Source organism: Betta splendens, chromosome 22 (genome assembly GCF_900634795.4).
Source record: "Betta splendens chromosome 22, fBetSpl5.4, whole genome shotgun sequence".
NCBI classification, from domain to species: domain Eukaryota; kingdom Metazoa; phylum Chordata; class Actinopteri; order Anabantiformes; family Osphronemidae; genus Betta; species Betta splendens.
Genome location: NC_040900.2, coordinates 5,830,561 through 5,858,471, shown reverse-complemented (window position 1 = coordinate 5,858,471; position 27,911 = coordinate 5,830,561). Strand labels below are relative to the sequence as shown.

At 47.2% G+C, this 27,911-nt stretch overlaps 1 protein-coding gene across 4 annotated transcripts; it reads left to right on the top strand.

The window, feature by feature from the left end:
* The first annotated feature begins 1,236 nt into the window (after positions 1 to 1,236).
* fermt2 (FERM domain containing kindlin 2) lies at positions 1,237 to 27,844 on the top strand. Of its 4 annotated transcripts, XM_029138767.3 has the most exons (17): positions 1,237 to 1,423; positions 2,128 to 2,285; positions 11,180 to 11,413; positions 15,064 to 15,192; positions 16,998 to 17,030; positions 18,338 to 18,563; positions 18,753 to 18,855; positions 18,984 to 19,091; positions 21,182 to 21,316; positions 21,687 to 21,736; positions 22,170 to 22,294; positions 22,428 to 22,534; positions 22,625 to 22,843; positions 24,389 to 24,409; positions 25,305 to 25,429; positions 25,536 to 25,677; positions 25,818 to 27,844. In XM_029138767.3, the coding sequence occupies exons 2-17, from the start codon at positions 2,129 to 2,131 to the stop codon at positions 25,989 to 25,991; spliced, it is 2,088 nt and encodes a 695-aa protein (XP_028994600.1). In that variant the 5' UTR covers positions 1,237 to 1,423; position 2,128; the 3' UTR covers positions 25,992 to 27,844. The 4 variants fall into 4 exon arrangements, with proteins under 4 accessions (XP_028994600.1, XP_028994603.1, XP_028994602.1 ...); XM_029138770.3 differs by lacking the exon at positions 16,998 to 17,030; XM_029138769.3 differs by lacking the exon at positions 24,389 to 24,409.
* Positions 27,845 to 27,911: the final 67 nt, after the last annotated feature.

Sequence of the window (27,911 nt, the reverse complement as noted above, 5' to 3'; positions counted from 1 at the left end):
TGATGCCTTAAATTTAGTGCAGAGAGGAGGAAACCTTAAACATGTGATGTTTACTTACACAGGAGTGTTTTGCTACAATTTAATAGAAAACTTCAGCCAATTGTAATCTTATTGAATTTGTGTAATCAAATGAGCTGATACAGTCAATGAATTACACTGTGTGCATTTATTTATTCATTTCTACGCTAGTATTGACCTTTATTCTGGATCTTTACCTTCTGTTTTGTGATGTTTTAGTCTTTCAGGTGGGAATGTTCCCTTCTTACTTTACTGCATAGCATGATCAAAAATAAAGCATTTATTCGCTTTCTGAAGCCGCAGAGGAGTAAGTGAAGTGGTCTGACATTCCTTGGCCTGGACCAGCAACAACATAATCATAAAATACTCTTTCAATATTACATATGCGAAGCTTCAGAGAGGAAAGGAGATATTTGTGTACCTTGGCTAATTCCTCCGCTGCACAGTCTTCCACTGGGACTGTAGAGTAAATCGGTTCGGTGCCTCAGAAATAAAAACACGGAGCGATCCTTTTTAAAAGAAGCGTTTTACTTATCAGAACCGCACCAGTGACGAGGCCTAAACTCCTTATTTCGTTACTCTTGGGGTTAAAGACCCAGAGGTCGCCTGATGCGGCTGCCGCTTGGCTCAGCGGCTCCATTGCCATAAAAGGCAGCTGGAGAACAGCGTGTCCATTATCCCTGCAGGAAACTGCAGGATTCTGAACGGCTGGGGTTAAAGTTGCCACCTTCACCCACTTGTTGCTCTGCAGATTAAAGTTAATGCAAAATAATAACAGACAACCAATAAATGATGGCAGTAGTATTTTAAATATGCAAATGTTTGACCATTTGCAATGTTAAAGTGCTTTATGTAGTAGTTTGGGTACTTTAGGTAGATTAAAATATTGTGTTCGTAATGGAGTATTTATTTTTAGTATTACTACATTACACGTTCCTGTGTGTGTGTTTTAAGACGCATGAAACCCTTAGTTAATTAATAATAATAATGTACTTTTTATGTCAATACTTTTCAATACTTTTTCTAGGCGGCCATTTTAATCAACTAACATATTGATGGTGGAGAATAAATCTCAGCCGCACTCGCTTTTTTTACGGCTGTGCTCCGCGCGAGGGGACACGGAGAGCAGCAGTTTGAAAGGAAAAGTGGAATTAAAGAAGTGACGTTATCTGGATGGAGGGAGAAGGAGGAGGAAGAGGAGGAGGGGGGAGAGAGGGGGACGGCTGGACTCCATTAAGCCCGAGCCTGCAGGACAGCTGGGATCCTCCACTTCTCGTCGGTTCGTCGGGCCTTTCTCTGCTTTCCGCGGCGGCGCGCGCCTCTCTCCATGCTGTAGAGGCGAGCGACGTGTTCGGAAGCGTGTTCTCGACTCTGTTTTTCGGGGGGTTCTTCGTCTTTTGTGAAGGTGAGTGTGCGGATTTCGCTCTCCGTCCGCGGAGCTCGGCGCGCGCGCCGCCGCCGTTTGTTCTCCGCCGCCGCCGCTACAAGTTGAAATAAAACGCCGCTCCGGGCAACTTTGTCGCGCGGAGCGGACCGGGGTTGGCGTTTTTCCTGCCGGCGCGAGCACTTTCGGTGAACTTGGTCCGTGTGAGCGAGCGGCCGCCGGCGCGAGCACGCAGCCGCGGAGCCTCCGGCGGCTCCGGCTCTATTTGTAGGACTGGCCTCACCGTTACTTTTACAGGTGAGCCGGCACTTTTTTTGCGGGAACGAACCCGCGGCGCTCGCGCCGGTCTCGCCGTCGGTTTTGCTGGACGGTGACAGACGGACGACGGCGTGACTTGGTGGCGGCGAGTTCACGCGACGCGACGCCGCTGCTCGGTAACGGCGAGGTTCGGCGTCTCTGGAGGAGACCATCCTACATTTCCCATGAGCACAGTTCTCCTTCACGTTCTCAGGAGAGCAAGTTTTCTGTCTGCATGTTTTCCCACAGTCGGAAGTGTTTTAAAAGTGATTTTAAAATGATGCTGTTAATGGCTGTTTGAAACCGGATGCGGTGCCCGTGTTTTGATTTATTCCCTCTCCAGTGATCGGAACGCGACCAGAACCTCCCCCTTCTCACTCTGGGTCTGTGTGTGTGTGTGTGTGTGTGTGTGTGTGTGTGTGTGGCAGGATGGCGCTGGACGGGATCCGGATGCCCGACGGCTGCTACGCCGACGGGACGTGGGAGCTGAAGATGCACGTCACCGACCTCCACAGGGACGTGTCGCTGCGGGTCACGGGGGAAATCCACATCGGCGGCGTCATGCTGAAGCTGGTGGAGAAGCTAGGTATGCGCACGTGCCGCCATATCAACACACCTGGACGCAATCTAGTGCTGACGTAACACGCCTTCCATTTGTAACGGAGTTCAAAATAGCGGGTTGATTTTGGCTTCTGTTGACCTTTGACCCCGCAGAAGCCGATTTCTCTGTTATCTTCCCTGATTTGTCAGCCAATAAAAACCAGTGGCTTTTGAGCTGGTTCTGTTGGGTGAGGCTCCCCTGGTGAAGCAGCACAAACGGCTGCTGATCCAAGTCTTGGTTGGGAACGTGCTGCGTTTGATACCAGCCCAAAGCCTCTGCCTAACAGAACACAAAGAGCCCATACACAGCCTCACCCACTGTGTCCGGCTCTGTTCTCTTAACTACAGTCACGCACCCGACGCGTTCGGGTGCGACTCCGCACACGCGCTCGAACACTGGCCTGTTTGACGGCGGCCGGGCCGGCGTTGGTGCCACCTGGGAGTGACAGCGCGTTGGCGGCGCCCGGATGCTCGGCATTCCTGCAGCGCTCCAAGGTTCTACCCGCGCTCCCGTTTTTAGCCGCTCTTGTCGGAGCTGCACATAATTGAGGTCTTTGTTCTCTGTGGTCGTCTGGGCTGCGAGCGCTGCTGCTGCTGCTGCTGCTGCTGCACACGGGACCATGTGAATTAATTGGTCCTCCCACCACCCGGCACCGGCCTTATCCGTTGTTTGAGTTGTGTTCGGCTGAAGGTCGTGACTTCTCATGACTCGACTCGTATCGTAACAGAATAGCGACATCGGCTGTTTACAAATCTACTTTTGGTTCACTGAAGATTTGATTTATTCGGCGCTCTTGCCTTTCGTTACACTGAGGTCAAGTATCAGGATATGGGTGTGCGTCGGTCAGATCATTGTCTCTTCCAAAATAGTTTGAAGACTCAATATATATGAAGCCCCGGCCCGTCATACTGATCCTACTATTACTGTGGTTAATTTGCCGTAATGGAGTTTGCTGGCAGGTGATACAGCCGTTAAATGAGAAGCCACATTAAACTTCGCTGTGTGTGTGTGTGTGTGTTTGAGAGACTTTCTTTCCTCATGTCTGGTTCCACAAAGCCAGCGTGGACCCGTTCGACAGCCATCTCCCTCCTGCCCTCAGTCAACAGGTTGTTTTAACGTTCTAATCATTAACCTGCCCCCAGCGTGGGTTTTCCACATGGCCTCACAGTTCACAGGAAAATCGGCGTTGGCATTGGTGGTTGAAGAAAGTTTCCTATTGATCTTTGGTTGCGATTAGCAACCTGTTTGTTTTAATGGTGGCAAATGTGAAGGTTTTTGTTATGATTTATTATTATCTGAGATGGTGATCGGTTGTGTGTGAAATAACTCATCATCAGCCTGCTTCTGGACCTCCCTGCGCCAGCGTAGCAGTCACTAAACACCTCCCGGGTGTGGGTTATACATAGACACTGTCCATGCACACGTAGCGGAGGGCTTTGGCAGCCAGCGCTGGGTTTCACATTGAAAGGACCTCCTCCTGCAAAGGCAGCTCTCTGTCACTGTCTGTGTCTTAACCTTCATAATGAAGGAGCTCTTGTAATCCAGTAATTGCTTTCCACACGTCCGGCACAGAGTTCTTTCCCATCGTGGACATTCGTGGGCCGGTGGGCGTGTCCGTCCGTCCGTCTTTCTGTCCACGTGTCCCGCGCCCTCCGGTAATGGATTAAATACACAAATGCCAGGAATGCACTTAGTTATTGATCACCTCCACATCCCCAGCAGCCGTATTTAAAGCCCGCTGACTGATCACCTCCTGGTTCCTCGCTCCTGTAATCCTTTCATCCTTGACCCGCTTTCCATCATTCCGGTTTTCTCCGGGTTTGTTGATGGGTCCTCGAACAGCGGCGCTCTCCGCTAAAAGCGAACCGCGTCCCATTTGAGACGGAACACAAACATTAGGCGCTGGCGGCTTGATTGGATTTGGAGGGATGGCTCCCAGGGTGCATGGCTGCCGGCTGACTGTAAGTGCTGGTGCTATCAGCGTTTCACCCACACACTGGACCTCGCCGCCGTGCATGTGCTAAAGGTGGAAAGGCCGACTTCGCGCGGTTAAAAATGGAGTCTGGGCTACGGCTAAGAATAACGCGGTTTAGCTAACTGTGGAACCTGCGTTGGGTAAATGTTGGAATAGGCAGCGCATCCAGGTGATGGGCAGGAGCGCTGCTGGAGGGACGTTGGACGCGTTGGATCTGCGTAGCCTCACGGAGAAAATGGGAGGGAAAGCGAGAGAGGGGGGAGGGTGGCGTGAGGAGGGCCTGATCCCTCTCTCTCTCTCTCCCCTGTCTTGTTGTGACGTTAGCCACGCTGCTAGAATTCCATAAAAGTCTTCCATGAAGCAGGAAATGACTTCCAGGGTTTGGCATGTTGTTCTCCAGTCACTGCCGTCATTGCTGGATTCTCTGCTGCCGGCCTCGTACGCCCCCCCAACCCCCCCCCCCCCCCCCCCCCGTGTCCGTGTCCGCCTGTCAGGCCTCCCTCTTTTCCGCTCTCCCCTCGTTGTCTTACTCCCCTCTCATCTAAATTTACGCATTGGAAAATATTTTTTAATTTAGCCTCCGTTCCAAAAGATGCTGATGAGCTGCTTGCTCCTCCTCCTTTTTTTTTTTTTTTTTTTTTTTTTTTTTTTGTGGAGGTTTTTGAAACACGTTCACAAAAGTGAACTCTGGACTTTTCCTTTTTTTGACCCAGGTTCACGTATGTCTGACGGTTCCATAAATAGAACGTGAGCAAACTAATTGGCCTGGTGTGACTGGGACGGTTCATGTGGTCGTTTCCACTGTGGGGCCAGCGTTTCTTGGCTGCAGCTCATCCAGCCGGCCGCAGAGAAATTTCCCTGCATGTTGCAAAAACTGTTTTCTCTTCGCTGTGACCTACATATTCGCTTCGCCAGCGAACTGGTGGCCGTACCGAATTCACCTCGGGTTTATTTAATCATCACACAGGAAATGTATTATTACAGAACTCTAAACAAAACAGCAACTGACCTGACGGAGGCTTTAATGTTTTTTCCGAGCAGCTTTGCCAACAGTTTGCATTCTCCCCCCTTTTTTGCTGACTTGCTGCATGTCGCGGTGACCAAATAGAGATTGCTCCTGACAATGGAGAGCAGATTTCATTAGGAAACAGATGCGATTTAACACAGGATGCTGAACTTCCTCTCGGCTTTTTTTTTTTTTTGCACGCCTTCTCCTGCTGCCGTCCTTGCATTCCCGCCTTCCTGCCGCTCTGTGTTTATGGCATTATCTTCTGGAAGATGACGTTTTGGGGGCGGTCTTTGTTCCTCTGCTCGATGAAGAGCTCAGATATCTCAGCTCTCACGCCCGTATCTCTTATATCTCATTTCACCGTTGCATCACTTTGAACTTATAACAACATTCAGCTTCTGTATATCACCATGTGTGATGGTACTCATTGATCGTGACTGTGGAGGAAATTCAGACAGGGCGAAGGGAGAAGCAGCCTGCAGGATTGTCCTGCTCTAATCGCTCTCACAGGAAGTAGTTAGCCTAAGTAGAGGTCCTGCCCAGGCCAGAGCTTTCCTGTTACACTAGTGAGATGCTACAGCGATTGTGCTGCTCTGTAGTCAGACTCACATAACAGACTCCTGACCCATGAGTTAATTACTTACACATTGTACAAGGACGACTTAATGTCCAAACCGAGCGAAACTTGACTCATGCCGTCATCAACGTTTGCCTTCTTTGCTTATTTATTGCTAATCTAATAGCTTAGATCAATCCTCTGAATGCAGTCAAGTGTGTTCAAATGTTCATGGCTTCTTTGAAAGTCTGTTTCCCCCTCTAGTGGAAGCCAGGGCAGTGAATCCAAAGGAAGGAAATGTTATAGCAGCACATTGTTGTTGTAACAAAACACACCAGTGGGTCAATGGAGTAAACTGATCTGGAGTTTTTGTTTCGGTTCTCGGCCCATATTTCATTTATTTCAGCCTGTTCTCTCCTCGCAGAGATGATAAAGAGGAGAGATCTGCCTTTAAGTTGAGTACTTAAACTGCTACAAACTGCTTCCAGGTTAAACATTTAAAATTGAATCTACAGTCGTACGTATCGGCCTCAACTATTCTGATTTTCATATTAAAATGCTGCTGAATCACAGACCTGAGGGTGAGTCTGGCTTCGAGCTTTCATAGAAAGGAGCACGAGTGAATCTCATCTGTCATTGATCTGGGTCTCGGAGCTTCTTGGTAATGTCGTTATTTCACTGGCTCTCTGAAAACTAAATTGCATGAAGCTGTGTCAGAGCGGAGGGAGGGTCCACCCCCGCTGTTTTGTTGTGTTTGGATTATGACACAAATGGATACAAACTACCTGCCTCTGAGGAGGTTTTCTCTATTAGCCCTCCTTCTAATGCATCGAAGTCAGTGCTGGTGCACTCTCTAGGTTCTATGCCTGTTTCCTGTTTAGATTATGAATTCAGTGCATCACCAATAATTTACTAATATAGAACCAGTTCATTATGCTTATGTCACATAGCTTCTAAGCTAAGTCTGCTCCAACAATGAGAGACTCATCAGCTGATCTGACATGTGAACCATGATTCAGCAAAGCTCTGACCTGAAGCCTAAGTGTTATGAATGCTTGTCTTACTTACTACTTGTGACCTCAGCTCCTCCAGGATGCTTAGCACCCTTCGCCTATTCACAGGTGTTGCTGTAGGAGCGTATGTGTGTAAGTCCTTTGGTTTCAGTTGGTGCCTGTGTTTGGGGGTGGCAATACACTCAATAAAATCAATGGCATATCTGTTTATCCCCTGGCCCTTCTGAAATCAGGGGTTTTTGACACTGAGCAGTGTATCAGTAACACAAGGAGCCTAATGGCAGCTTGTGTCCTTTTTGCTCCAAGCTGTGAAAGTTAAAATAGAAAATTGCAGGTCTGAAAGCTTTGTGTTCTGCATATTTAATGCATGGGACAAATGGCCTTGACTACTGGCAGGAAGCTGAGCTGTTGCATATTAAGAGACTGAAATAAGCAGGTTCCCAGCTTCATTGAGCGCCGCTTGTCAATAGCAAGCACTGGGGGTTTAATGGCTTTGGTCAAAGAATACCTGGCGGGACATAGATGGAAAAGTCCAGCCCCATGATGTGTTGCCGCTACAGTCTTATTTGTGTATTAAACAGAACAGATGCATTACAAGCATGGCCTCTGGTTATTATCTGTTTATCATTTGTCATGAGCCCATGTTTGGATGCCACTCGTGTCCGCCAGCACAAAGCAAAGGGTGTCTAATGGGCTATCACTTCAATCTTTGCCTTTCTGCCATGCAGATGTTGTCACCACCTGTTTGTATCCTGTTGCATATCTGATGTTGATAACATCTGGCTTGGCTGCACGAGCGAGGGAGCACCTAAGGAGCGTTTACAGTGGAACAGTTGCTGCTTATGTCCTCGCTTGTCAATACCACCCTTCATTGTGCGTTTTGTAACCTGTCGACGGCCATCCTGTTGTAGATGGGGTTTAAAGGGTGTAGTTCTTGTGTGAGAATGGGTCTGTCAAACCTGCAGCTAGGTCTGCGTGCTTGTTTCATATGACAACACGTTGTCACCTTGCACCACGGCTTCAGCCACGAGTCACCAAGGAAACGCCATCTTTGCCCGACCGTAATGTATTTATCATCTGACGTTTGCTGGATGGATATTGGTTATCACAGCTGGGGTCTGACAGCTAATAAAAGCTGTTTTAGAGAAGAGGCCTGTCAGATGTGGTGAGAGCGTCCTGACCTGTGAGTGCGTCCTCTCATAAATCACCTCTGCCACAGATGAACCCGGGGGTTTTTTTCTTGGCACAACTGAGCTAGTTAAACACTAGAAAGGAGCCACTGGCTCATATCCCTATTAGCATGGTTAAAAAAAAAGACATCACCATTACTTAAGTTTATGTCCCATTAGTCAGCGTCTGAGAAGTAAAATGATTAAAGCCACAAAGATGAAGAGGTTCCTGAAGAGAAACAAAATGAACCTGGAATTCAAGTGAGTTTTTTTCCATACATGAGCTTCCTGAGACTCCCTCTCATGTTGTGATGCCCTGCCCCTGCCTTTTGCAGTCCTCATCCTCTCATCTGTTGTCTCACCCCCCCCCCCCACCCCCAGGCATCCATAAACATAGCTGCCTCCTAATGTAAACAGTGCAGATGCTCTGATTAGAAGCTATGGGGGAGCGGGACAGTTTGGTTTCCTGCATTATCCTAATGAAAACCCTGCTCTCTGGGCCAACAACAGTTTGGTGCGATTTGACAGTTTGTTTTTGTTTTATTGCATTTATTGCACAAAGCCATATTTTAGAGTTGTGGTCCAGTCTGATGCACAAAGCAAAGGAAGGGTTCTTTGCTGTTGTAGCGGTGATGGTGCTGAATGACAAGTACTTGACTTGACTGAATTACTGTATTAATTTGGCCTGTTTAAGTGCACACACACACGTGCATGGAATGGCGCTAATGTAGTTAATGCATGGATAAGGAAGCCTCTCTCCCTCAAATCCCCAAACACACAACCTCTGTATCATCTTTCATGTCCTGCAGAGGTCATAAAACATGGTTTTCCCATTCCGTCTCCCCTGTCTTTCAAACCCTCTGTGCGAGCACACACACACACACACCCACGCACTCATCGCTCCCGTACGGGGATGTGGGTCGCATTTAATGTACCCAATTACTTAGCCCACCCCCCAACCCCCCTCCCCCCTTTTCTCTGGCTGCTGCATTACGTCAGGCTTGGCGAGATGTATTTTTAGCAGGGAGATGCCATTGGCCCTCGCTGCCTCTTTCACTATAGATTGAGTTACCACCTTGTTAGTGAAAGAACCCGGCGGACGCCTCGCCGTGCTGCCCTTGGCCAATCACAACACGCCGAACCGCTGGGAGATGATTACGAGCAAAGTATGAATACAAGACTGTGTCCGGTAAGAGATCGGAAGGCAGCCGCTGAGGGTAACGGAGACCATGCATTGCCACAGACGGTATGGTGGTCATACATGCTGAGTAGGAGGACATTTGTATAGAATGTGGTCTGTGGTGGAGGCTGGGAAGCCAAATGTTAATGCTAGCTCTGCAGCATAGCTCCCAGACACCAGAAATTACAAGTTTCTAAGAGGAAAACTGGGAGCTGAGTTATGAAAATACAGTCTGATTTATTTTCAGATTTTCTCCTCCTGCCCCCTCTAATTATTCCAGCCCCTAATAGCTGCACTGCACCTAAGAGGGCAATTTCCCTGATGGTAGTAATGAAGTTGTATTGGGCACAGCTGAGGCGTCGGGATGGAGCGATGACAGCTAGACCCCATGCTGCTAGAGCAACTCACACAGGGTCTCGGAAGGGGAGCTTGGAATGTTTTCACACAAATACCAAGTGTTTGCCCGACGGCATAAACGGTTTAAAACCCAACAGCTTCACAAACAACCCCTCACTGCTTCCATTCACACAGTCATAGGTTGCATTGACATGCTGGGGGCCACTCTTCACAAACGCTGCCCCCTGCATTCGAAGCCCTGGTGTAATCGCTTCCTTCTGCCAGTTTGCTTTGCTCAGATCACAGAAGTTGGTTCCAAGGAGCCCGTGTGTCGTTTCACCAAGTCACTCGCTAATCTGATTTATTTAGCTTTTTGATGGGATCAGCAGACGAGGCCAATGGAGGTTTGGCTCACAATGGCACCAAGTGGTTTGATTGACAGATGGAGGAGGTCAACATATGGGAACATAAAGAAGAAACAAGGTTTTGGCAATGTTGCCATCGTTCTTTTGAGAGTGAGCAGCAGCTAGACTAGACGGTGCTGCAGCGCCGGATTAACTCTCACCACTCGCCCCAGCACTTGAATGATTCAGCATCTTGGTGTAGTGCAAATATCAATGAGAGGCCGCCCGTACAGCATAAGTGCAGAGTAAGAATTAAATGGAATACTTTTGATTAAGGATGACTGAGCATGTGTCTGGACAGAGTGAGAGAGAGAGGGGACAAGCTGTAGAAGCAATGAAGAGGCATGTGGGTGGAGGAAATGGGAACTTTTGGGGAAATGCCCCCCTGGATTAATGCCGAAGTAATGACATCACTGCTCAGAGACATCTGAAAGCATAATACGCTATAAGCTCCAGGCTAGTTCATTGTGCTAATGCTAAACTTGTGCAGAGAATGGAGGCATCGTGCCAGCTGTCCTGTTGTTTATGTTAACTTTCGGTTTAACGTGCGATATTCTGTGAATGTGTATGATTTTATGTGTGACATGGATCAAAAGGAACTCCTGGCCCTCAACTTTCAGCTTTCACTTTGAAGCAACTTGCCGTTCCTGAACAGCACAGTGGCCCAAATCACTGCTTCTCGCGCAGAACCCGGAGGAAGGTGATCTGCGAAACAGCTGCTTTGAGTTCCCTCAAATCCCTGCGGTTTTCACCTTCCCCTTGAAGTCAGACACACACTGTGAGACCGCAGGTTCGCCCCCATTGTGCCGAGCCCCCTGCGGAGCGAGAGCCTGGGAGCTACGCGGGGTTTTGGGTGGCTTGTGCCCGCTTCGGAGGGATCACGGTGTGACTTGGGAACAAAGGGGGAGGGGCGAACCTGATATCCCCACGGTGTCACACAAACATCCACATCGGCGGTTGTCTCCACCCCCCCTGCTTTGACTGCACCGCCTCTGTGCAAACCTCCTCTGGAGAGTCCTCCCCTTTCACCTTTGAATCTGACCCTGTGCCCTGGAGGGATATGTTTAGTGAGCTCATGTCAGTACCATGTGATGGACTGATATTTACTCTACTTTCTCTCTGCCAATAGTGGTAAACAAGCGGCAAGTATGTTGCCTTGCAAATACCTACACTGTTTTCATTGCCAGTGCTATGAACCAAACTTATCTCCTTTTTTGCTTGTCTTTTCGCTCCCTAGATGTGAAGAAGGACTGGTCAGACCACGCTCTGTGGTGGGAGAAGAAGAAGACGTGGCTGTTGAAGACCCACTGGACGCTGGACAAGTACGGCATCCAGGCCGACGCCAGGCTGCTGTTCACGCCACAGCACAAGCTCCTGCGTCTGCAGCTGCCCAACATGAAGCACATGAAGGTCAAGGTCAACTTCTCGGACCGCGTCTTCAAGGCCGTGTCAGACATCTGCAAAACCTTCAGTAAGTGCAAAGATTTGGAGAGACAGAAACAAATGGGACGTGAAGCAAATGGGAGATGTTGTTATCGGCAAATGGAAGTCAAGGAAATCAAGCGTAATTTTGAGTACAGTCCGAGAAAATCTCCCCCCTGCTTAATCAAATACTTCCTCTTGTAATGCAGTTTTGTTATCATCTTGAAACTTGGCTAACGTCCTTCCTCTCCCTGTGTTTTCATCCCTGGCAATTTGTTGTGTTTATTAAACACAATGAGCTCTGCATGCCAGCGTCGCGTCTCCTGACGGGCACTCCACTGTTGGAGTCGTGCCCTTGGAGTCTGCGCTCAGTCAGTCTCTCACGTGTTTAGTAAACCAACACTATCAATCTGTCGCAAGCGTAAAACAGAGATGTGCGACCGTGTACACACAAAAAAACTGCATAGCTTACCATCACTTGTCACCCAATTATAAATGACACCTCTTGTTATCAGACGGATTTGTCTGAAGGCCTTTTTGGCACAAAGGAGCCATTTTGTTTTTCTAAACAAAAACTTCCAAAACTACTTTTTATAGTTTTACTGTTTTTCGTGATACACTCATATAAAACATTCGGTATTGCCTTTGTCTGTCTCTAGCACAGCTCAAATACTAGAAAGGAACATCTCACACAGGGCAAGCCAAGAAAAATCAGCATAACACCAAGTTAATCGTATAAAAGCCAGTATTCCTGCTACGTGGGTTCTTCTCATCTATTGCAGCTGCCCCCTGACACAGACACAGTCCATCTGGGCTGTCTGCACAATGAAAGGACTCAGCAAAAGGTCAATTTAGTGCAATACATGAAACTGACTCAGTCCAACTCGGCTTCTGACCCCTGACTTCATTTGGCAGCTCCTACATCCTGTGCTGCACTGCTTACTACGTAGTGAATGCATGAGGGATTTTCCACTTTTAGCTTGAAGATAGCGTTTTTGAAACGTCCGTTTTGGGATATTTCTGAAGCCGTGTTTATGTTCTGTCTTTAGGAAGTTTTGGGTGTGGACTGTAGTACAGTACATGGGCACAGAGCAGGGTTACTGCAGTTTATTAGTGACAAATGTCTTTTTGTTTATTTATTTATTATATTTTTTAGTCTGGAGAAAAATGATTCCTGTTAAGCTGGCTGCTTTACTTTCTCAAGAGCTCATCCTGTCTAGACAACCTGGATCCACTTCCCAACACATTAAACACACACGGTTTCGCTCTTCCTCTGAACCGTCACACAAAATATTTTCCTCACAACAGACTAACACATGACCACGCACTAGCCTTGTGTGAGGTTGAGCGAGCGAAGCATCGCCTCTAGTTAGTCACGCAGTTAGGCATGCGCGGCGCGTTGCTTTCGTTCAATAAAGCACGTTCTATGGGAAACGTGGGCCACAGTAGCGTTCTGTGGAAAATCCAAGAGGCAGCACCAGAGAAATAAATCACTGCCAGAGTGATCACCAGGCTGTAAAGGAAAGTTATTGAGAGGATCAATACCATGGGACATAAAAGGCTCAGGAAAAGAAGTGTTGTAATGAAATGTGTGGTGAGGACACTCTGTCCTTCACAAAGCTCTTTGAATGTGTGTGGAACTGTTGCTTCATCGTTTTGCTCCTTCAGATTTATGGCCCATCAACCTGTGGTCTGCTTGAAGGGCCTGGCCGCTGTTGTCATAACATAGTCGGACTGTGGTTTTGTTTCAACTACAACCCCTAAATTAAAATGCATTATTATCCTCATCCAGTAGCCTTTTAGCACCTTTTTAGCCTCCTTCTCCAGTAGGTGATGGATGCCTGTTGCCTTTTACTCCTTGTTTTGCATCCCAGTCAAAACTAGAGGACTGTATGGGCGGGGACAAAAAGCTAAAATCGCCCATCGTATATATTTTTTTGTCCATGTAGGGTCTCCATCCGTTTGTATTGGGCTTCGGTGCTGTAAAATTAGGCGGTGACGGTGTGTTTGTGATTCCTTAGTGGTTGGCTTTGCTCACTGCAGTGAATCATGTGTTCCAAGGAGTAGGTCTTCCTCCTGAGCCCAGCTGGCCCTCAGTCAAGAACTCCACTCTGGACCCAGGCCTGATTGCTGTCACAAGTGTGCTGCATGGAGATCGGCGGCCTTATTGTCAAAGTGTCATTTTTGTTAATGCAAATTAACAAGCTTTTCTAAGCAGACCAACCATCACTCACCCCTCATTCTTCCTTTTTGAGTGTGGCCACAAGTATGCGGAGTCGGAGCAGTCTTTCCCACCGATCATGATTCTTAAATTGTCACTTTTTTTTTTTTTTTTTTTTACATGCTTTCATCGTCTTTATCTTTGTTTTTAACAGAGTTTACCTTTTATCAGAGCTGAACTGTATCATATCTACCACGCCTCGACTCCCTTTATGGGAGTGATGAAAACAGCGTATCGGTCAATTTATTTATTGGACCCAACCCTTCCCTCACTGTTAGTCTTTCTTTTCAGGTTGGACATCTAAGCATTAAAGCAAAGGATTCTAGCTTTTAAATCAAGGTACTTCATTTTTCTTTTTCGTTTTTTTTTTTACCAGAAACTTTAAGGTCAAAGCCACAGTGACATCGTAGTAAAATGGCTCACACACGGACAGTCTTATTGCTGTAGCTTGATGCAGACGGTGTCTGCTGGCCTCCCTGCACAGCTGAAGCTGTGCAGCATGCCTCCAGCTGACATGGCTGTATAAGGGCACATGGCTTGTGCTCCACTGCAGCAGAGCAAGGAGGAGGGAGGCAAGAAAGAGTGTGAGCTCCCATCTGGTAGTTCTTAAAACTCCTGGAATGCTTTTGCTTTAGTTACACAAACCAAACAAGCTTTCGCACCAGGCCAAGTCCTGCGCACGGCGCTCTCTCCTCGTACTAGCGCCCTCATCAACCAGCTCAGTCACAGAAGACAGATACTTAAGTGGATGCGAGGAAAAATGATTACACATGTGTGACATGTACATGAAAACAATGCTTCAAATATTAGCTCACCCCTTCATTTGTGTGAATTCCTTGAGCAAACCAAATCCAGCTGAGGATCCAGATGTTTTTCGTGACTAAGCCCATGCTATTCTAGTCCTGACACATTGGGACCGTCTCACCCCCTACATCTGAGCCATCTTGAGCGTGTCTTAAAACGTCATTGCTGCAAGTGAGTGATGGTTCCCTGGTCTCCAGAGCGCAGCGAAGCGGAGAGAAGCGGGAGGAAGACGCTGCTCTGTTGAAGTCATTATATTCAGTGTCTGATGGGGACCCTGCACAAATGCAGCTCTTTATTGCGTTCATGCTCTTCACCACCATCCACTGCATTCTAGTTGTGTGTGTGTGCGTGCGTGTCTGTGTGTGTGTCTGTAGGCTCTCTGTCCTGTTTCAGTTAGGATTACCTCTAAGGCAAGATATGCTGATGGCCTGAGAAATGGGATTTGCAATTTTCCACCCGTTTGGTGCACAGCTGTCTACGAGTCCATCATCTCTGTCCTTTTGCGTTAGCTTCCTATTTCTTCTACCTCAGGTTTACTAGTGTAACTATAATTCCCCTGTAGGTGTTTAATTTGAAGCCGTGGTTTCACCTCGTCACTCAGCTTCAAAAGAAAAACTATTTTTGTGCGGCGAGAAATGAAATGAAATGAAAATTCTTCCTGTTACTCCCTTCAGATATCCGCCACCCAGAAGAGTTATCTCTACTGCGTAAGCCCCGTGATCCTAAGAAGAAGAAGAAAAAACTGGAGGAGGTGGAGGAGGATGACCTGGAACTGGAGGGTCCACTGTTAACCCCTGGATCAGGTGGGTGTGACGCTGCATATTTAGAGGAAGCGCGTAGAAATCTACCTATATCTCAATGGAATTTACATGGAAATAATAATCCTTGACTAGATTGAGTTTCCTTTTTGTATTTCTCTCAGGGGAATATTCTTGCTTTCTTCAGGCAACAGGTTAAACAATGAAGTCCACTGGCTTCTGTGAAGCATCTTTCAGTCTCTTTTGTGTCTCATTACGCTTGTGGCTTGAAAACCACTAAGATAACTGCAGATTGCTGAACTCCGCTCGTAGTGACCAAATATGAGTGTGTGTGAGGCTCCAGCCTGCGAAGGATCTACAGCTCCTTGGCAGGGAGGACAAAGAATGGTTGAGATTCCACACATAGTTGGTCACGCTGCCATTTTAAACCCAAACCAGGCTACGCGACTGTAGTTATACTGGCGCTGCCCCCCCCCCTCCGCCCACCAGTGATGGGACAGTTACAAGCACTGGAGCAGGGAGCAGCAGTAGAAAGGCTCCCGTCACAGTAACTAAGACGAACGGGACCCTGTGTGCTTTAGACTCTTCTGCTCTGGCATTAAGTTCACACGCAGGCGAAATAACCTGAACGTGTAGTGAACCAAGTCAGAAAAAGTAGAATAAACTGCTAAATTTTAATTCTGCTAAATATGCAAAATGCTGCAGTCCGGGGCGCTCACACCCGAGGTTGCATCATCACATTTTCTGGGTGTGTTACATCGATGCCTCTCACACAGAGACATGCTGTTCCCAGTGGGTGACTGTGGTCACGGTATTAGGTGGTGCACTAAACCGTGTTTCTCAGGAATGTGCAGAATCTGTTTACTGTCACTACTCTCCCTCTCTCTCTGTGTGAGAGAGGATGTTTGTTTTCACACACATACACACACACACACACACACACACAGTTCTCACATCCCTCCCTCGCAGATCATCTGCTCCGGTCAGAGCGTATTTCATGGTTATTTGTGTCATTTTGTCCCTTGTACGGCGGGTCAGGCCTCTCAGCCCAGATCACTTGATAGGAATCACAAGTCTTTTTTCCACAGTCAGCTGTGCAGCCAGAGCCACAGCCTCCCCCTGTGCTTGAACATGAGGAGAGGAGGGGAAAATCTGCTGTACTTGATGATCTGACATTGGATGTTGAGCTGAGTAGAATAAAGGGAACATATAGAGTACCTCATTGACCCGTACAGTATACAGGAAAGCAGTGCATGACCTGCTTTTTCCACCTAGATATTGCCAATCTCTAGCTTTAAATGAACCATTTAGGAAATTTCACGTCCTCTCTGTCTCCCCAGAATGGGTCATTTTGGTAAAAAAGTCATTACTAATGCTTAGCTGTTGCCGTGACTCAGCCTACGAGCCACGACGTTGCCCATAAAACCCGTCCGTGTGGTCGGCCGCATCTGATGCGCCTGTTGAGTCTAGCTGTGGTTTCTGCCAGGGCGGAGGGCGAGCACCTCTGTGTTCACTGCAGTTCATACACGTAGGGCAGGGTCACGTTGACCGGCGCCTCGCCTGGGTTTTCAATCAGCCATGCTTTGCTGAGCGCGCGGATGGAAATGACAGAAGCTTACCAGCCCTGCCAGGGCGACGTCCCGCTGCAAGGAGGGTAAACTGAGTCATCTGGGGCCGGCAGCTGGCATCGCCTGTGGAAATGCCACGCATCTTCTTATTCTTGTATTTCTCTATTTTAGTCTTTTCTGCTCCGTTTCCTTGTCCCTTTAACATCAGTGTCTTACATCTATCCACTCTATGTTGTTTTCCCTATTCCTCCTTTTCTTTCCTCTGTCTCTTTTTCATCCTAGCCTCTGAGATCATTTACATCGGACCTGTTAAAGGTAAGCCTCCTCTTCCCCTGTCCTTTGTTCTGCTGCTGCTTTCTCACCTCGCCTCCCCCGTCCCTTCCTACCGGCCACACACTCCCACAGCTGGAGTGTTGACCACACGGGACCGCTGCAACCTTCGGGACCAGCATCCGTGTCACCTGACTGCTCTTCTAGAGGAAGTCAGATGATTTGGGTGATCACATGATTTGCCAGTAGAAATCAGCTGAAAGCACACTTTTGCTCCCAGCTACTCGAGTCACTCACTGTCCCTGCTGATTGTTTTTCAGGATGTCCCTTCACATTTTACTCCTCTTACTAGCTTAGATGAATGAATTTTTTTTTATCACACTTCAATTTCTTACTTCATTTATTGATAGTTTACTTCTAGTCTTAATAGCCCATGGTGATCCGGCTCCATTCATTTAAGCCCTATGTAAAGCCCAGGGTGAGGGTATTAAGGAGTGAAGTCTCAGCATTCTTTTGGCCTATTTGCCTGCATTGGAGAGACGGTAAACAAGCTGGAGAAGACCTAGCTGCATTTATAATGAACTCTCCCACACATGGCCACACATATAAATGGGTGGCCATAGCCTGCACCCTGTTTCTCATGACCCCAGCTTGCAAAGACCAACAAACACATACACACACTCACAAACATAAACCAGGCTCACTTCCTGATTTCTGAGAGGATTTAGTAGTTTTAGCCAGTGTTGCCTCTTGACCCAAGCCCCACAGAAGGAGAGTGGGAATGGAGGGGTATGGGGCCACAAATACACAAATACACAAGAGGCTCGGCCAACAGGAAGTGCAAACGACTCACTTCACTGGGTTGTTTGTGTAGAGCAAAACTGCATAATTGAAAACAGAATACAGATAAACGGATATTAGCGAGTTTTATTTTCTAGCGTTTATTAGTTTTTGTTTCGCTAAACTTATCCAACCGTCCCACATCTCTGCCCTCCTCTCTGACTGCGGACAGTCGTGCAGTAGTTTGCTGTGTGCGGTGCATTCCTGCGGGTTTGTAAGTGGGTGACCCTGGTCATGTGCATCATCTGCATGCTGATCCACATCAAATCCACCATCGGCAGGAGGATCTTGTTGAAGCCACTCATCTGCAAAGCGTGGGCTGGTGGTCACACGGTGTTGTGGAGCGCTAGCTGGCCTGGCTAAGCTGCGTGTGTGCGCTTGTCCGTAAACATTTTGTTATGCCGTGAATCTGTGGGCGCAGATCTGATTTTGATCATGTGAAAGCATCATCATGAATGGCGTCTGTAGTCCTAGCCTTTTGAGGGACTCACTGATGACTGTGTGTTTTTCAGGGAGCATCTACTCCAGTCCAGGCCTGTACAGTAAGACCATGACCCCCACCTACGACTCCAGAGACGGCAGCCCACTCTCGCCTACCTCCGCCTGGTTCGGGGACAGCCCCCTGTCCGAGGGCAATCCCAGCATCCTCGCCGTCAGCCAACCCATCTCCTCACCAGACATCCTCGTCAAACTCTACAAGCCCCAGTCCCTTTTGGACAAAGCCAAAATCAACCAAGGGTGCGATGAACTTTGCTTAGTGGTTTGGTGGTTTGGTTAAACGACGCGTCGTCTGAAATGCTGTGGTGGATTGTCGAATTTTTAGAGCTGTGCAGTTGTTGCAGTTGTTCGAACCTATTGGAAGAAGCTGCTTTTCTTGCTGAGAGGCCGCCTTTATGTTTGAACTAGTCATGCTTGCTGTCTGTCCAGGTGGTTGGACTCATCCCGGTCTCTGATGGAGCAGGATGTGAAAGAGAACGAGGTGCTGCTGCTGAGGTTTAAGTACCACAGTTTCTTTGACCTCAACCCTAAGGTGTGTATCTCGGACAAAGCAGAAGTGTGTGTGTGTGTGTATGTCCAGAGTCGTGTTCGCCAATTTGAATTTCATCAGACTGTGACCGAGCGTTTGTTTACTTACTCTTTGTTTGAATGCGTCCACAGTATGATGCCATCCGTGTGAACCAGCTCTATGAGCAGGCCAAATGGGCCATCCTGCTGGAGGAAATCGAGTGTACGGAGGAGGAAATGATGATGTTTGCTGCCCTGCAGGTAAAAGGACCGTTTGTTTGTTTGCGTGCCCAACTTTAATTTTCTCATTTCTGCGTGGTTTTGTCAGGGTCTGAAATCTCACCTCCTGCATTTTTTTTCCTTCGTTGGGCAAACCTGCTTAACGACGAGCTAATTAATTGGATTGGCATAGAGCCCATAGCTAAACGTCTAGTTGCCAGTTTTTCTGCGACATACTCACTAAAACCTCCCTGTTGTACATTGTTGCAGAAAATTTAATAGGAACATTATCACATTTTCCTACTTGGCTTCAAAATATGCATCAATATCAGGCAATTCACTTTATTTCTGACTCATCATTCTTAAAGTGGTGTTGTGAGGCTTTTTGAAATAAATCTTTAGGTAATTCATTACGATCAGTTTTAATAACATCAATGGCTTGGCCTCACTTAAACAAAATACAGTGATACGTTGATTGCCTATAAATCATGTCAAAGGAAAAAGGGATGTGTAGTAAAGAGTGAGAATACGAGCATGATGGATCTAAATGTGAACAGTACATGTTCAATACAGATGTTTAGCTGCTTCAGGTTGCCCCTGGTGTCTGTGGGTGGGGTCCTGGCTATTCTTGACCCTCATAAACTGTGGGTGCCAAGACCTGAGGACGCCACCCTGTCCTCACCCCGGTGTAATTATAGAGCATCTTTTGCCCCATGGACCCAGCGCCTCAGCACAGACCACCCACTCCAGCTAGAACTGTCACACGGACCCGCTAACATGCCTCTAAGAGCCCTCTTACACTCTAAGGTGTTAGGTGCGTTTCATCAGAGCAGCTATAATTAACTGGCTTCTCGTTGCTCCTGTAGAGAGCGATCGTAATTCGAGTTATGTGTTTAGACGGGCACATGTTCTGTCTCTACCTGACTGCTGCCTCTTTGGTAGCCACTACTATGTTTCAGTATGAGCTCAGGCTTTCTGACCGCAGCGGATACGCAGGGTCTAAATAAAGAGCGATGATTGTCCACCTTCAGTATGTTGTGGCTTGTGTTAGCATACTATCACCTGGATGTCACAATTTGGCAGGACATACTGTAAAAGTGAGCTAATCGGGAGCCGGGGGGCTGTAATCGACCCTAAGCAGGACGACGAGTAGCACAGTGTTAGAGAGAGCCAGTCATGAAGAGCCCTTTGTCCTACATTCCCAGCTATAGCTGGCTAAAGCTTCTCTCTCTCTCTCGACAGCTGTTCATTCATATACTGTGTGTGCGTGCGTGTGTTGGGAGGGGTTTCGCTGATGGGATGACATTATAAATACCATTTGTCAACAAGTTGTATTTAGTGGCTGTGACTCAAGCACTGAGAGAAACCCGGTCGGGGTTTCAGTAAGGATCGCGCCGGTGTTTCCATTGTTACGTGAGTGTACTGTGTCCTATCTCACGCCATTGGTCCAGTTGCACATATGTTCCTGGTAAAAGCTATTTTATGGGCTGTTACAGTTCAAAGATATGCTAAGACCGTGGTGTCCAGACTGTACCACTTGCTCCTCTCGGTGATTCATCAGTGACTCATCGAGCGAATTTTGTAGCACAGGAAAAAATCCTTCATCCCGAGAAAAAGTCTTCTCTTTTAAAGATGGTATTATACGTTTTTGAAGGAGATGGTAAAATGTGCGTATTGGCAGTAATCGCTCACACAAATGCCAACAGGTCTTAAAGTATTTATATGGCAATTATCACAGGCCAGTCCCCTTTTTATAAGATGAAAATCCTGGGTTTACGCACCGGTAGCACACAAAGCAGGAGAGTTTATGGAAACGGGCAGAACTGTTGATGAAGGTGTTTGAGTAGCCGGCAGTTTGTAGCGACTGCACACGTTTTCCCCGCCTCCTTCGCTTTGTGAAGTCCGTCTCCCGGGCTGCTTGTTTTTCATGAGAAAAGCTTCAGTGAATGTGGTGAATCGAACCATTCTGCAACTGGAAAATTGTAGGTTTTAATAGTCCGAAACCACAGCCCCACACACACACACACTTTACCTCAACCAGCCTCTCAAATGCAAAGTGTGCGTGTGCCAGAAGGAAAGCTGCTAAGATGTTATAGAAAGAGGCCTAACTGGACTCGTGTTTCTTTTCTCAGTACCACATCAACAAGCTGTCAATCATGTCTTCAGACAACCACATGAATAACAGTGAGAAGGAGGTGGATGAGGTGGATGCAGCCTTGTCAGACCTGGAGATCACTCTGGAGGGAGGAAAGACGTCCAACGCTCTGGTATGACTCCACCGCATCACCAGGACATTTCCCTTTACTCACCATGAGAATGTTCCCAGTGGTGACTTGTTTCTGGCTCTTTATGATGATGTCTACGGTGATCAGCCGTAATGAACATGAGCTCCCGCTCATGTTTATTGCGGAGCAGACACCGCATGGTGACTCGGGGTAGGCCGTTCACAATGAGCGATGACGTGAACGTGGGTCTGGGTGTGAGATGCCAGGTTCAAAACTCAACAATGGCAGAAAGTCAAGTAGAAAGTATACTATTGTTGTAGCTTGTAATGTTTCTTCTTATCTTATTTAGTCATTCTTTGAAACTGCACTGTTTTCTGGCTTCATTCTAACTGTGTGTTGCCTTCCTGCTTAGGGGGACATCACATCCATCCCAGAGCTCGCCGACTATGTAAAAGTCTTCAAGTAAGTCCACCCAACCCCTCAGGAGCACATGGACCTTTTTCGCTCTACCAGAAGCATTTTCTGGATATGTGCAAGAGCTGATGCCTGTGTTGCATCAGTATCATAGAACTCTGAGTTTGGCATTTTGAAGAGATTACAGTCGCACAAAGCGTATTTGTAGCCATATTCATCGTTGGCTTTCGCTGACGAGCAGGTGCTCCCTGGGTTTATTGTCTCATAAATGTATAAATCAAATGGTGGTTATGAGGCCAAGAGACCTTTTGTCTTCATCAGCTTTCCACTAGCTGTCCAGTGCTGGCCTCTTTCCTATTTGCTTCACTGGCTTTGCACTTGAAAGGCTCTGTCTTCTTGTCTTCCAGCTTCTATCTCCTCTGCAAAGGAAAAACGCTCTGTTTGTAGGTTGACCTATGTTTCTGTGTTCAAAAACTTTCAGACCCAAGAAACTGACACTGAAGGGCTATAAGCAGTACTGGTGCACATTCAAAGACATCACAATTTCCTGTTACAAGAGCAAAGAGGAGGCGCATGGGACTCCTGCTCACCAAATGAACCTTAGAGGTAAATGCTTATTTGCACACACTATTTTCAAAAAAAGCCCAAGCTAATTGTCTTAGTATTTATTTTTTTTGTTGCCAATACATGATCTGTGGTGCCTAAAGAATGGATTTAACCTGTTTTTCCTTGTGTGTAGGTTGCGAGGTCACTCCGGATGTAAACATCTCTGGTCAGAAGTTCAACATCAAGTTGCTAATCCCCGTAGCCGATGGCATGAATGAGATCTGGCTTCGGTGCGACACGGTAGGAATGACGTTGGACCTCCACCACCAGCTCCTGCCACTCGCTGCACTCTACATTCTCTATATTCAGCGTTTGACCTGTTGCCTGCAGGAGAAACAGTACGCTCACTGGATGGCCGCGTGCCGCCTGGCCTCCAAAGGGAAGACCATGGCGGACAGCTCCTACAACCTGGAGGTCCAGAACATCCTGTCCTTCCTCAAGATGCAGCACATGAACCCTGACCCGCAGTTCATCGAGCCGATCACCACCGACATCAACCCGGAGTGCCTGGTCTCCCCGCGCTATCTGAAGAAGTACAAGAACAAGCAGGTGAGCCATGCAGCTTTAACACACAACCCCCGATGCCCTTAAAGGTCTCAGCATTGTGCAAGTTAAAATGTGGAAACAAGGCAAACTATAAAGTGTGCTGTGTTTTGGGGAGGTTGTTTATACCTATTGAGCCGGTAGTGGAGCCAGATGATGCTTCCCAGATGGGCTCCTCCTGGCCTCAGGTTTGTCTTGTGTTGGAATGTAGCCTCCCTTCACTCCCTCTCCTTTACTTTTCTCCCGCTTCTCCCTTCCCGGTCCTCCCACCGTCCAAGGGGAGCCCAGGACACTTGACATCTAAACCGCTCCGCGCTTACAGTAGAGCTGCTCATGTGAGACTGTAACGGACGCTGTGCCTCCACTCAGTCTTTGTGCTTGCGGACAATAGGAGCAGAGGGGTCGAAGGGCTCGGTACCTGAACTTGTACTGTAGGTTTTCATCCAGGTGTAACATTTGAGGACTAAAGCTTGTCAATGTGTGGGCGCTGTAGATTTGCGTGTGTGTGTGTGTGTGTGTACACACTGGGACAGCTGAGTACACAAGCAGTGTGACGTGTGCTGAGGACATCTGTGCTCTACAGTTTACTTAAATTTAGTTTTAGTGAAGGTGGAGCGTTTTGGAACGGAGTTGAAAGAGTGAGGCAGGGCCACCGTGATGAGTCCGTATGAGTCCATGTACATGACATTATGTCACGGTAATGTATAGAAAGAAAGCAGTATTTGATTTTCCTTCACCAGCGTGAGTAGGTTCATGGAGGTTTTTGGGTGAAGCCCAGTTTCTAGGAGTATTAGTGTTGGGGCGTGTCCTGTCTGAGGAGAGTTCTCCTTGGTCCAGCTCCCATCTTACCCCAAACAGATAGAGGGTCCCCAGGCACATGAAAGCACGGCGGCATACCTAGCACACACACACACACACACACACACACACACACACGTCTGTGCAGTGGGCGGGGGCTGTCAGGAAACGGAGCGCTGCGCGGGAAAGCTGTCTGGGAAAAGCCCCGCTAGTCGTCCGTCAGCTGCGACCCCTCCCCAGCGCTCCCGAACTGGACTTCCTGTTGCAAGCTTTGTCTGGGGAGACTTCCGCGCTGCATCTCCCAGCGCATACACACGCAGGACATCTCGGATTACGCTTAGCCGAGTCGGGTCTGTCCAGGTTTACTCATCTACATGACGGGATAGAATGATGAAGGCACAACGATAGACACTCAGATTTCCACACATGGCAGTGCTACAGGATTATGTTGCTTGGTACATATCACCATCTTGTGGAAGAAAGTGGATTTACATGAATCCCATTAGGTTCCTATAAAGTGTGTAAAGCATGAACACACTCTAGATCTAGAGACATCTAGACCTAAAATGTACATCAGTGCTGTCGTTCTCTCCTTATTGTGGCAGAATTACTGCATGACCCTCAGACTCTCCTTCTGTCCTCAAAGTGATTTTTGCTTATTTGTACCCAATACTTAATCTCTCCCTCCTTGTATGACCCCCCTCCCCTCCCATTCCTCTGTGTCCTCCTCCGATCCCCACCTTTCCTCTTCAGCCAGGCTATATCAGGGACTTGGTAAGTTCCGTTGTGTGTCCACTGGGTGTCTTTAAGCGTTAGACCTGTGCATGGTTGCATTGACTATTGCTAATACAGTAACAAGCAAAATACAGACACTAACTAACGCACGAGAGTGACACTGTTCTGTTGGTGTCACGTTCATATGATAATGTTACATTGGTGGTGGTGGTGTCTGTCATAGTCACAAACACTGACACGTCCAGTGAAAGTCTCTGCTTAGTAGATTGAGATCATGCTTCTGTATTTGCACAATTTATCACATTTCATATTTAACAGATATAAAAGCTGAGACGACCATGAGAGGAGCTTATTTTTTTTCCAGTTCTACTTCATTTGCAGCTGAAGCGTTGTGTTGCTGCCACAGTGTGCTCGGTTGATTTCTTACATTCATTTGCTCTGCTTTTAATTCCCCTTTTGCTTTTTAACTCATTATTGAAACCTGGCTATAATGTGTTGGATTCAGGCAAGGAGGAGGAGGAGGATCCTTGTGTTCAGGGCATTTTCAGTTCTAATAGGAAAAAGGGAAACAGCAGGAAGCTCTGGGTGAATCCTAATCTGATGAGAGACGGTCACTGTTGACTCCCCCTCAGCTGATGATATTACTTTGGGAAACACACACATGCATGTACACTCACCGTTTGGGTGCTTCCTTTGGCCTGTAAGCTGGAGAGTGGCTCTGCTTTGTTTGTCTATTTACTGCTGTAACAGCTGCGTGAATATTCACTGACACGGTGTTCTGATGGTTTCTATGGACTTAACCACCACCTGTTCACACATTGATTATGTGTGGGTCTGGTTGCGCTGGGTGATTGAAGTGTGGTGATGGGACGCATTCACAGTCTTGATGATTCAAATAGTGGGATGATACCAATGAGTCTGATTGTGTTTTCAGATTTCAGCCCGGATCCTTGAAGCCCACCAGAACGTGGCCCAGATGAGTCTGATTGAAGCCAAGATGCGATTCATCCAGGCTTGGCAGTCGCTGCCGGAGTTCGGGATCACTCATTTTCTGGCCAAGTGAGTTCAGTGACGTGTCAGCGCGTCTGTAGACACACAGCACATGCCTTTATCCAGTGGTGTGTGTCTGGCAGTGACACGTTTGGTCTGCACACGCTCTCTGCAGGTTCCAGGGGGGGAAGCGCGACGAGCTCATCGGCATCACGTACAACCGCTTGATCCGGATGGATGCCGGCACCGGAGACGCCATCAAGACCTGGCGCTTCAGCAACATGAAACAGTGGAATGTCAACTGGGAGATCAAGATGGTAGGAGACAAGGAGCTGCCAGTGTGGGCTCAGAGGGGTCACCTGAGCTTCAGTTAATCACGAGAATCTACGGCAGATGACGCTGCAGTAGTTAAAATCAAAGCATCATTTATGTCACATGCTCCACTCTGTGTCCTCAGGTGACGGTTGAATTCGCCGATGAGCCCAGCCTGTCGTTCATCTGTGCCGAGGTGGACTGCAAGGTGGTCCACGAGTTCATCGGCGGCTACATCTTCCTGTCGACGCGCGCCAAGGACCAGAACGAGTCTCTGGATGAGGAGATGTTCTATAAGCTGACGAGCGGCTGGGTCTGAGCGGCCCGCGCCACCGGGGGCCGGGGGGGCGGGGAACCATGGCATATGGGTTTATTTTATTCTGCGTCCGAGTCTTTTTAATTGTTTGGAGCTGTTCTGAAGTGTCCAGAGTGGCCGACGCCGTTTATTGTTCTAGTTTTTATCGGGTTAATGCCGACGAGGCCGTATGTTACAACACCAATGTTCTGGTGAATTCAGTCCAACTTGAACGTGTAGCCTGCGGTGGTTGAGAAGAAGCCTTACACGTACCTGAACCGCGCAGTATCCGTTTTCCTGCCTTCCGCTTCCTGGACTCATCGCCACCAGCTCGCGTTCTATTAAACTGATGGCCACATGTGGTCCCAAAGACCCTCCTGCTCCTCTCACCGTCACCCGCTGGCCTTCAGGTCCACCTCACACCTGTAGACGGCCGTGGCCACAGGTTGCACGCATGTCCATCCTTCCCTCCACATGAAGGGTTTTCTCTATATGAAGTCACATGTAAGCACTTCTACATTTCACAGTCCCATTAATGAATAAGCTGTCGTTAAGTTTTAGCTTTTGATGTCTATTGTTTTTATTTCAGAGCTTGAGAATCTCCATTGAATCTTCATTGTGTTAGCTGACGTGTGAAATTAGGATTTTAGTATTTAATGGGCTGCTAACGATGAGCATGTCTGAAGACTACACTACAGTTCACACACTACGAAAACTCAGATAGCTGTCTTTTTGTTCATTCATAAGACTTACCCATGTGCATTAACATTTTGGGCCATCTGTGTCCAACATCCTCATAACACTAAAAAGTTGTTCTGACCTTTTACCTCTTGGCTTGAATTCCCCGACATCTCATTGCTCAGTGCGCGGACTCTTGATAACAGCAGGGATCATTACTCCCTTGTATCGTACCTTGCTGCGGTTTTGTTTCTCACCATAAAGTATTATCATTTTTTTAGCATAACACACCAGCAGAAGGTCACTGAGTATGAAGAACAAATATGCAATTTTTTTTTGCGGTTTTCTGTCCTCTGTATGAAGGAGCAGCAGATGAAGTATTATTTTGTAACTAATGTAAAAACACAAACGTTTTATAGAATTGTACAGTTTTTTTTTTCTTTCTGCTTTCGGGGATTTTGGAAAGGAGGGCAGCCATCTGCCAACATGTGGTATCCAGAAATATGTCTGCATATGTTTTCATATATATAATGAGTATATATACTAACATGTGTGTGTATGTATGTGTGTGTATATATATATATATATATATATATATATATATATATATATATATATATATATATATATATATATATATATACACACACACAAGCATATATACTAGTGTGTATATATAGTAAATATTCTAGTCTCAGACTCCAGGTTGGATAAAAATGTTTGTAGGGTTGCTTTAGTTTCTAAAATTCCAATACATACGCTTTTGCCATCATAATGTGCTCTGTTTTGTTGTATTTGTTGCTTAATTTTATTGACTTTCTGCACATTCTCTACGAGCAGCTGGCTCGTGTGGTAATGTGCATCTGTGGCCTCCAGTTGTATTTTAACTCGCTCTTTAAACTGATTGCATTTTTGGAGCATTTTATTTCAGTTGGTGTCTTTTTTTAACTATATCACTTAATTAGGTCTGGTCACAAGCGACGTGTGATATTTAATGTCCATATGAAGGAAGCGTACTGTCGTCTAGACCCTGGAGTTTGAGACAAATCAACAAACATGAACACAGATGTAAGAAAACTAAACCTAGTCCGTTTGTGTGTTTTTGTTTGCTTCAGTTCCTGAGCAGCAGAGCATGTCCTTCTGCTGTGTAACGACTGAAAAAATGCATTTATTTTAAAAATAAAATGATTTTTATTTAATTCAGTGTCTTCTGACTCTATTTTAGCAAATATATTTATTCCTGTCAGTACTGCGACAGCTGCTTGT

Bases quoted from the DNA above. Each gene is read 5' to 3' on its own strand.
- fermt2 (XM_029138767.3), top strand. From the start codon at position 2,129: ATGGCGCTGGACGGGATCCGGATGCCCGACGGCTGCTACGCCGACGGG. The intron at 15,193-16,997 runs GTGGGTGTGACG...TTTTCATCCTAG, and splicing joins ACTGTTAACCCCTGGATCAG to CCTCTGAGATCATTTACATC. The intron at 21,737-22,169 runs GTAAGTCCACCC...AAAAACTTTCAG, and splicing joins GACTATGTAAAAGTCTTCAA to ACCCAAGAAACTGACACTGA.